Source organism: Tetrao urogallus (genome assembly GCF_951394365.1).
Source record: "Tetrao urogallus genome assembly, chromosome: 13".
Classification (NCBI taxonomy): domain Eukaryota; kingdom Metazoa; phylum Chordata; class Aves; order Galliformes; family Phasianidae; genus Tetrao; species Tetrao urogallus.
This window is the reverse complement of record NC_136826.1, coordinates 9,732,772-9,743,109: the sequence shown is the minus strand read 5'-3', so window position 1 is coordinate 9,743,109 and position 10,338 is coordinate 9,732,772. Positions and strand designations below refer to the sequence as shown.

Genomic DNA, 10,338 nt, shown 5'->3' with positions numbered 1-10,338 from the left:
CGGCTGGAAACTGCAGCATAGGAAGTTCTGCACAAACATGCGCAAGAACTTCTGTACAGTGAGGTGACGGAGCACTGGAACAGGCTGCCCAGGGAGGTGGTGGAGTCTCCTTCTCTGGAGATGTTCAAGACCTGCCTGGATGCCTACCTGTGCGACCTGGTGTAGGGAACCTGCTTTGGCAGGGGGGTTGGACTCGATGATCTCTGGAGGTCCCTTCCAACCCCTACAATTCTGTGATTCTGTGATTCTGTAATGTATTATAATGTATTATGGATATTGAGTGTCTTATGATCTTTGGCTGATAAATGTCTGGTTTGGTTTTTTCCTACATCTGAGGCATTGGAAGGCACTGCAAGTTACATGCAAGTATGTTTTTAGCTGATGGGATAGAATGAAAGTTATCAGCAAATATTTTCTGCAGTATTCTTTCCATTTACACTGCTAGACATGTTTGGTGGCCCCTTCCCCAATAAACCCCTAGGTTGGGCTGTCCTTAGACGAAACAGCAGTGAAAGGAGGGATGCTGTGGAAAGCCTTCCCCAGGCCTTCAGGTACGCCCGAAGCACACTGATCCACAGCCAGCATAACATAGGATAAAGCTGTCCATGGTGTTCCCAGGCTTGTTCTTGCTTTGTTCACACACCAGATATCTGGAGGAGGGGAAGCTGCTCTTCTGGGATCAGTTAATCACATGCGGAAGGCCAAACTTTCAGCAAGCACAGGACAGAATGTCCCAGTGAACAGGGAGTAGGGGCTGAGGCAGAGTTTGAGTCTGCAGGGAAGAGTGCTTGTTTTCTAGTTGGTAGATCAGAAGGAGAGGCTGAAATAAAGGAGCATAGGATGGGGGGGTGACTGTAGATTTGCAAGTTCTTTGAATGAATCTGCCTTTTCTAACAGTTCTGTCTTGTCTTCAGGTGAAGGCTTATGCTCTGGAAGTGATACAGCTTTGGGTATTGGAAGCATTTAAGAGGTTTAGTTGTGTCATGCCACGATATGATGAAAATGTTTGCCTTTGTGCTCCTGATAGGTTCTGACCTCTTCTAAAGGCTGCTTTCCTGATGTGGTACAAAGATGGTGTATGTGGAAAAGAAGGTCACAGACAAGGAGACAACAATGCTGTAAACCGTGCACAGAACACTTTTTGTCTTTCAGTTGTTTTTTGAGATCATGAATTTTATATTTGCTTGGTCTGAGATGTCAATGATCATATTCATATTCAAAGTCGAGACTTTCCTTCCAAGAAAATGCAGAGTGCCAAGAAGAGGGCGAGCACATAGGAAGAGATCACATGTGGAGGGAGAATAGGTGCCCAAAGGAGTGTTGATGTAGAGAACTAGGACAGACAGGTAGGGAAGGAAGATGGGTAAAACTGGAGTGCTGCAGAACAGGAAGGAGGCAGGATATGGGATATGCTGGCATTTTTTTGGTGCTGGGGAAAGAGGGATCTGGTGTCACAGCTTCTCCCTTTTGGACACCCTGAAATCAACTGCAAATCTATTACTTATTCTGGAGATAGAGATCATGAGATACACAATGACACTTATTTTCTTTGAACTGTGGAGAAATTGAGTGGATTTATAACTCAGGGCACAGGTTGCCTGGCTCCTTTTGCTACTTGCCCTATAGGTCTCTACCAACCTGACATTTATGTTACATTTAGGCAGCACTGAGTTTTTCCTGTGTGATGGAAACTTCTGGTTACTAATTAATTTTATCTTACCTGAGTTCATATATTATTTGATACTCTTCCAGATGCAGTCTTTGCAGGAAACTGATTAAAATTTATCTGTACAGCAGCTCCCATCCCATCAGAAGCACTTCCTTTCACTGTGAGCTCCTCATCAGCACTGCCATCCCCTATAGTATTTGTTTGTTTGTTGCTGTAGTTTAAATGTCTTACACTGCCATGTTGGGTAGAAGCTGATTTACTTTGCACCCCTTCCTCTCAACAAAATGGCTGGAAAATAGAAGAATACTTTTGAAAAGGAACCGTGTCTGAGTGCTTGACAGAACTGTGCCATAGGGATAGCAAGGAGAGGTAGCATGTTGGGACTGGAGATGAATTGCCAAAGGAAGACTAGAGTCATCTGGGGTTTTCAAAGCCCAGATCCTCTTGGGCACTCCACACAGAGGTTGCACCACCTGGCAGCTGTTTGAGAAATGCTCTGCATAGGTCCCTGCATGAGATGTGCAGTTAAGGTCGGGATTAATGCTGAATTTCCATGTAAGGTTATGATTATGTCCTCCTACTTCCAAGTTTTTTAGTGGGTTGAAGCTTTCTCAGGACAATTGAATTAGTTTAGGGAAGTTTTGATGTGGGGGGAGATGAATAAATGCACCGTATTAGTTTCACTGATAAAATCTTTTTTCCTAGGACTAATGGCAGGCATAGGCTTAGTGTGTGTTCAGTGGTAGAAGGGTTAATTTTAGTTTAGGACTGATAGGGATTCGTAGTGGGATTAGGGTGACTATGGGATTGAGATAGACTAAATATTTGGGCCTTTTCTGATGGAAACAGTTTGTATGTCCTCTGCATGCTCAGGTGAAATTTGTGACCATGGGAAAACATTTGGGGTCATGCAAACAACTGAAGCAGGTTTTCATTAGGGATTAAGTTTTGTTTTGTGGGCGTAACTCAAGTGCAGACCTATGTACTCCAGCACTTCCCTCTTTGTGAGGAGGGAGCTCACAGCTCAGCTCATGTGTCCCACACTTGTCATTACAGTGCTTGGCTTTGGCCATTCTTTTTAGCTTCAAAAGGATTGTTAGTGAATACATGATCTTTCTGGCACCAGACAGGGAGAGGAGATATTCCACCATAGCCTCATCTGACCAGTGCTTGATACCTGCACAGGGTACTGCATCTTTGCAGCTGCACTGCTTGAGATTGAACTCTTGCTTTGAAAAGGTCTTTTTTTCCTGTGGATGGGTACACTCAGAATGGATGGAGAAGCAGTACCCAGAAAATAGCAAGCTAAAGAAGGATGAGTGTGCTGAGAGATAGCTGGTGAAAGCCTCCCACGAATCCAGAGATTAGCGGTGCTGTTGACTCTGCAGGAACAGATAAACACAGGATGCCATGAGTTGCTGAATGCTCCCGGGGCCATCAACACTCTCAGGCAGCCAATGGCCAGCTGTGCAACCAGGATCATATCCAAGAAGGCAGAGAGCAGCTGGTCTGTGCTGACAGATGCGGGATTATACCTGGTGCAAAAGCAGACCTTCTGGGGGACCTTTCAGTTTCTTCCTAAAAGCCTCTGGCCCATCAGTGAGACTCTGATCCTCAGTCAACAGTCAGCATTGGTCTTGCTGTCCCCATGGGGTGTGAGTGACACCTTATCTTGTGTCAGCCACAAGAGCTTGAGTTCGTTAGCAGCACTAATGAGGATAAGGTCTTCTAGTAGCCAGTGCTGTTGGTGGCTCAGGGCAGGGGTTTTACAGCAGTTGGATGCCATTTCTGTGAAACCCTCAAGAGACAGCACTGGGAAGGAAATGGATCCTCAGTTTGGGAGGAGTGGTTACAAATACTCATAATTTTGAATTCAAGAAAAAGCAGATGATCTCTTTGTCTTTAAATGGACATAAGGACACTCAAATCATTATGCCCATGCAACACCTGGACTGCAAATCATATTTTTGTCATGTTGAAATATGGAATGTTGGACATGTGGGGAATAGAGGGGTAAGTCTTGCTTAGTGCAGCAGATTGATGGGATATCCTGAGAAGGGCTGTCCTAAAGGAGTGTCCTGTATGGGATTCCCTGGTGACTGCGTAACACATTTGATGGAGGAGGTTACAAAAGAGGCAAAGGAAAGGCGCAAGTGTGCAGTGGCAATAGTGGCAAGCTGAAGTTTGAAGATGCCAGCAAAACACCAAATGAGAAGCGCCTTGGGGAAAAATATTGCAGAGCCAGACCAGGTTTGAAGATGTGAGTGATATTCAGGCTGTGTGTTTGACTGATAGCTGACACCAGAGTAGCATCAAGCAATCGATGTGCCTCGTCCCTTTGGAAGCCACGCTTAAGGCAACGAAAAGTTCTGCAGTCACCTCTGTGCCCTGTAGAGGCATCCCGGCAGACAAGCTGGCTGCACTCAGATTCATTTCAAACGTGTGCACAACGCACACCCTGCGTTTCATGTGCTGCTCCCCACGGGTCATGGGAAGAAATGCATTTTCAAAAGCACCACTATGTGGGGCATTTAATTCTTGTTCTTGATTATGTTAACCTGAAGGTGATGGCTATGATGAAACGCTATTTGCTCTGCTTTGCAAGAAAACTCCTTTTAAAGTTTGCTTGTGCAAAAGTGTGCCAAGCACTGTATTAGAGGACAACCGAGGGCACCGAGGGTTCACCGCGAAGCATGAAGTGGCTGTCCTTCGCAGCCGCTGCAGAGAAATGCACTTTTCAAAGATTAATTATTATTTTTTACTGAAAAGAAAGAAAGTTGCTTAGTGTAAGGTTCTTCCACTGCATGCAAGGCTTGAAACTTCACTGGCAGGGACTAAACTGGGATGTTGCTGAAAGCTCCACATGAGGGCAGCTGTCACCACTTGTCTCTGTAAGCGTGCTGCTTCCTCTCAGCAGCACGAAGTGCTCTTTCAGCAGCGCAGCAGCAGACACTGCCTGGCACGTGTGCTTGCATATGTCTTGTTCTATTTCAGCTTCCTCAAACAAACAAGGCTTCACGAATCAGTCGCAGAGCACTGTTGTTCCTGAAGCACTTTACCCGACCCTTGCTCAGCTGCTGCCCCAATAGGCCTGCTCCTCAGAAGAGATGCAGGCACAAAGCTGAAGGATAGAAGTAAAGCTAGATCCTGGCAAATCTGCTTGGCTTTTGCCATGCTTCAGTTTCAGCCTCTTTTACCCTGCTACCCACCTGAATTTGCAAACTGCTATAAAAATATGTTTTAAAACAGTCAGAAATTTTGTCTGGCAGTTTGCAGCCCCCAGGTGCCAGGACAGAGTGATGCTGCTGAGGGCAGCTGCAGGCTGCCTGCTCACACACTGCTGGAAACAGTTTGGGCTACACAACACCAGAGGGGTTTTACAGCTAGAGTCAGCTTTAGAGGTCTTAAGAAGGTTAGAACTGGTAGAGTTCTGCAGCAGAACCAGCCCAAAGCTGGCTGTGGGCCAGCACTCTTGTGGCTTAGTAGGAGGGGAATTGCCTGGAGTTTCCAGCTTTCCCAGTACTGTGTTATTTACAGTGAAAACCCCAGAGCACAGTATGGCAAATCAGAGCATGGCCAGTCCCACTGCAGCGTAAAATACTGCTGTAATAACTGCTTGCTTCTCGATGACCAACGTGCAATTTCTTCTAAATACAGGTTCTGCACCACGAGGGCTGAGATCATATTCTGTACCACTCTGCGTTGAAACAAATATAGGGACACTAGCTTACACCCAGAAAGTGTCAGCTTTAGCTGATAGTTCAGGAGTAAAGCTAAAGAAAACTCCAAATGAGCACAGTTAGAAAACACAGACGTGCTTTTTTTTTTTTCTTCTGAAGACTGTAGTGTCCCTCTGTGACCAGTTCATTCACCCAAAGGATTCCCAACTTAGATTTAGGGGTGGCAGAAAGCAATCAGAGCTCCCCATTGCCCCCTGAGACCACCAAGGTGATGGGGATTGAAACTACAGACAGAACCCACTGATCATCCTAGAAGCAGAGAGAATAGTGCAGCTTTGAGGTCCCTCTGAATGGTAGTGCAGCCTCCTGCTGTGTCTGCCACTCCTCCCAGGCTAGTGTCACCTGCAGCCCAGCTAGGGTGCACTCTGCCCCAACACCTTTTCAGAGAAGATGTAGAACAGGACAGTACACAGAATGGACTCCTGGGGTACTCTGTCTCATACTGCCCCCCAATTAGCCTTTGTGCCACTGATCACCCTCTTGGCTTAGCTGCTCACCCTTGCTGTAGGTCAGTTTTTCAGGCCAAGGCAAACTCAAGCTCACAAGGCCACTCTGCGACAATCACAGACAGCGGCCTCCTGGAGGCTAAAAGCTCTTTTTTGGAAGAGCTGGGCTAATGACTAGTACGGGCAGCTGGCAGGAGATGCTGAGGTCCGCAAGCACATAGCCGACCTCCAGCCTAGGGCCAACCGCGCTTGGACAACCGCACCGGGAAACAGCGCGGAGGAGGAGGCTGGGCTGGGTTGGGCTGGGGGGAAACCCGGGGAGACCCAGACCGGCGCTGCAGTAACCGCATCCCGCTCCCGGCGCTGCCCCGGCCCCGCCCGGTGCCGCCGATTGGTGCGGAGCGGCCCGCGGGGCGGTGGCGCTGATACAAAATGCGCCGCGACCGCCTCCGCCACATCGGAGCATCGGGTCGGGGAGGTAAGTGCTGTGTGCTGCCGGGATCCCGCTCCTCTCCGGTCGGAGGGAGCCTGTTCGTGGGGCGCTGCGGGCTATGCGATCTCTCGGCTATGCGGTCTGTTGGTCGCCAGCCTGGGACGGCTCCCGAGGCTTTGCCCGGTGCGCGTCCCCAGTCCCTCACTGCCCAATGCTTCCCTGCAGCCATGTCGGACGAGCTGAGCGATCTGCTGCGGGAGTTCGATGAGGTCGTCGAGGGCTTCGACAGAGGCCCCGCGAGTCAGTATGAGCGGCACTTGGAGGAGCTGAAGAGGAAAGCGGGGCACAGTGTGTACGACAGCGGCATCGATGAGCTGGAGAGTGAGTGTGGGGCTGCGGGGGAGGGCGGTGTTCCTGACGGTGGAATCGCTCTGAGAGCTCTGGGGCTCTTCCATGATAAAACACGAGTTTTTCTGCTGGTTCAGTCCCTGGGCTGCCTGTCTGACCCGACTCGTGGGCAGGATGAGTAATGTGGTGTCTGGAAGGGCTGTGGTTATGGCTGGGTCCTGGTCCAGGAGCTGCCAGCATCTGCTGGTACTGCTTCCGCAGAGCTGTTTGAGAGAACAGGGAAGATCATGCCCAGCAACCTATGAGCATTCCTTCTAGCCAGGACAGATTGAACAAGTGAGAAAGTAGCCCAGAGTCCTGCAGTATGCACGGGGTCGGTCCCTGGTTCTGCAGTCTGTTTACTGGGTGCCTCTGGCCTTGGGCAGTGAATGATGCTTTTGCACCCACAGGTACCAGCACATCCCCAGCAAGCAGCTTGAACTCCAGTGAGGAAGATCTCAACACCCACACTGGTCCTTACTCCTCTAAAGGTAAGGTGGGAAGGTCTGTCTGAAGGGCTGTTTGATGGGGTTTCCCTGCCCTGCATTAGGGAGGTATTACAAGCAAGTGAAGGAAGTTCCGTGCCTTGTAGCTGGGTCACTGTGCTGCCACTCCCAGAGCCTGGGTATGAAACTGGAAGCAGAGAGGATGGGGTTGGTGGGCTGTGAGGAGACGGCTAGTTCTCAGGTGTGGAGGTGTGTGTCTGCAGCCAGTTAGCCCTGGGAATTTCCTTTCTGTGCTGCCCTTGGGTAGCGTTGTTGTTGTGAAACCTCTTTCCCAGAGCTCTGCCAGCTCTAATCTGTGTGCCCCTCACTTAGATTGGAGGGGTGTTGGTGGAGGGGAGTGGGATGAAAGAGCGCTGATGGTGTCTTTCTATCTGCTAGCTAAGCTTGGAGACACGCAGGAGCTGGAGGAGTTCATTGCGGATCTGGACAAAGTATTAGAGGGTATGTATGTGGTTCTGTCCACCAGGCTCTTCCACAGATATGGGACAGCCTGTGACATCAGTGTGGTTTCTGCAGAGCTGGCTGTGCTCTGACAGTGGTGTGGAGTTGGAGTATGACTTTTTTTTCTTATCTTTCGAGTGAGGCAGAAATTCTTCTGTGTGAATATCTCTGGCACCTCAGTTTCCCCAGCTATTGAAGTGGAGGTGGCAGTACTGCCCTCAAGGAGAGCCCTTGTGACATGTGCCTACTGAAAATGTCCTATGAGGAATGTGAGGGTTCAGGCTGATAAGTACCAACTAGCACCGGCCTGGGGAAAGGCCCATTGGAACATGCAGACAGTGAGCAAGTCTATCAGAGTAGAACGTTGGCATCTGCAGAACAGAAACCACTTTGGATGCTGTGTGCAGTGGTAGAATGGGGAATTCCAGCTGTCTGAAAGCACAGCTGGGTTGTGATATCACTCTGCAGATGCTCCCTTACTGACACACGGCTTAGCTGCAGGTGTCCCTGAAGAGAGTGGAAGTGTCATGCTGCGTCTCTCTGGCTGGCTTTCTTGGGCAGCGTTACAGCATTGTGAGGTTGGCACTAGCTGGGGTAACTTGAGGCATGGGGGTTATCTTTTATATTTTTGCCCTCCCCAGTAGGTCTTTGTTCCCAGTATCTGTTCCCATCAGTCAACTCATTTTGGATGTGCAAAAGGGAGGGGAAGGAAATGTTGTTTCGGCTGGCCCTGAATAATACTTCGAGTTAGTAATGAGGAAAGGGAGCTGCAGCCCTGACTGCAGATTTCTGCTCTAACCCTTCTGCAGGTGATTCTGGGAGCAAGCGTGGGGATATCCACTGTAGTAATGCATCCCCTCCAGCTATTGTCTCACTACTTTTCTATCTTACTGCTTGTCCCATAGAGATGTGAGATGTGGTTTTGGTGGAAAGTTTGGAGAAGGATCCACAGCAGATACACCGAGTGCCTCCCTGATGTACCTAATGCTTCTGTGTCCCTGCCGTCCTGCAGCTGAGTGGGTAACAGCTCCTCTGTGCCATGACATGCTACTTCATGCCAGGGAAGGACAATCCCAGCCACAAACATGGACTGATCCTGCCTCGACAACTGCTTCTTGCTCCAGCAGTGGGAGAACTGGAATGTGTTTCTGGTGCTGTGGGGTTGGGGACAGCTGCGCTTGTGCCAGTCTCACGGCACTGGCAAGCTTAGGCCTGCATGTTCAGCTCTGCATGTTCATGGCGCCCCCAGTCAAGGAGAAGGAGGGGCTCCCCAGACCCCGGGGCTGGGCAGGGCAGGCTGGCATAAAGGCAGTGGGAGCCTGAGGATGGTCCTCAACATTATTGTGGACACAGCCATGGAACAGCGCTTTCATCCTTGCCTTGGGCCTGCCACGAGATCTGCTGAGGTCTGCTGGCTAGCAGCTGTGAATGATGACATAGTCAGCTCTGCTTTAATTGCTGGGCTTCAGTATGCCTCCATATGCAGGACAGGACTCTGCTGGCACTAAGATATGAAACCCTCTTGGTGAGGGCATCAGGCTATGCTCTGAAAGAGGGACTCGTGGCTGCTGACCAAGTGGATCTGGGGAATTTATCCTCTGGATTCAACAGTGGCATGATGGTGATACGGGTGAAGATCAACTAGCAGTGCTTCACTGACACCTTGGTGTCCTCTCCTGGTTCAGGAAGTCTGTCCCTGCAGCAGTATGTCAGGCAGTGGCAGCCATTGCTGGCCTGTTGCTTCTCTTGGGTATCTGCAAGTAAGGCCCCTGCCTGGACCCCAAGTGCCTCTACCCTGACTTCTGCTGTCAATACTGTAACAATGATGATGTACACTGTACAGTTAATATATTTTTATGAACGGGATTTTAAGTCTCTGAGTCTGTCTCTGTGTTTTTGTCCTGCTCCTGTGAGCTTACTTCATCTCTGGAGCTGCCTGCAAGGAGACACTTCTCCCAGCCCTGGGTGCTCCCCATGGGCTATGAGGGGTTGGGGAGGCTTGGAATGAGTTAAGCAGCCTTCCACTGGCTGAAGGCAGGTGGGAGACTCCAGTGAATCCCCTGGTCATCTGTGTCCTTGCCTGGGCTCAGCTTGCCTGTGCCTGGATGACCCAGAGCATGGGGTAGGTTCTGTTGCTGTCAGATTTATCTCTGAGCTCCTGCTGTCTATGGGACCAGTCCGTGCTGCGCTGTTCCTGACAGAATCTGACAGAACTGCAGAGGTTGTAAGGGACTTCTACAGACAATACTCCCCCATTAAAGCACATTTCACAGAATGGCCAGGGTAGGAAGGGACCTCAAGGATCATGAATCTCCAACTCCCCTGCCACATGCAGGGCCACCAACCTCCCCATTTAATACTAGACCAGGCTGCCCAGGGCCCCATTCAATCTGGCCTTGAACACCTCTAGGAATGGGGCATGCACAGCTGTTCCAGCACCTCACCAGTCTCTCTGTAAAGAACTTCCCCCTTAATCCAACCCAAATCTTCCCTCCCTCAATTTAAAACCATTTCCCCTTGTCCTGCTGTTATCTACCCTTTCAAAGAGTTGATTCCTGTCCTGTTTGTAGGCTCCCTTTAGGTACTGAAAGGCTGCAATAAGGTCACCCCGCAGCCTTCTTTTCTCCAGGCTGAACAAGCCCAGCTCCCTCAGCCTGTCTTTGTAGGGGAGGTGCTCCAGTCCCCTGATCATATTTGTTTCCTATAGTAGGTTGCA

General features: G+C 49.8%; 1 protein-coding gene across 1 annotated transcript; it reads left to right on the top strand.

The window, feature by feature from the left end:
* Window positions 1-6,515: 6,515 nt before the first annotated feature.
* Window positions 6,516-9,267, top strand: LOC306951338 (regulator of cell cycle RGCC-like; the record flags this gene model as incomplete). Its single annotated transcript, XM_079541825.1, has 4 exons — window positions 6,516-6,669; window positions 7,086-7,166; window positions 7,560-7,622; window positions 9,092-9,267. 4 exons carry the CDS (start codon window positions 6,516-6,518, stop codon window positions 9,265-9,267), a joined length of 474 nt encoding a protein of 157 aa, XP_079397951.1.
* Window positions 9,268-10,338: the final 1,071 nt, after the last annotated feature.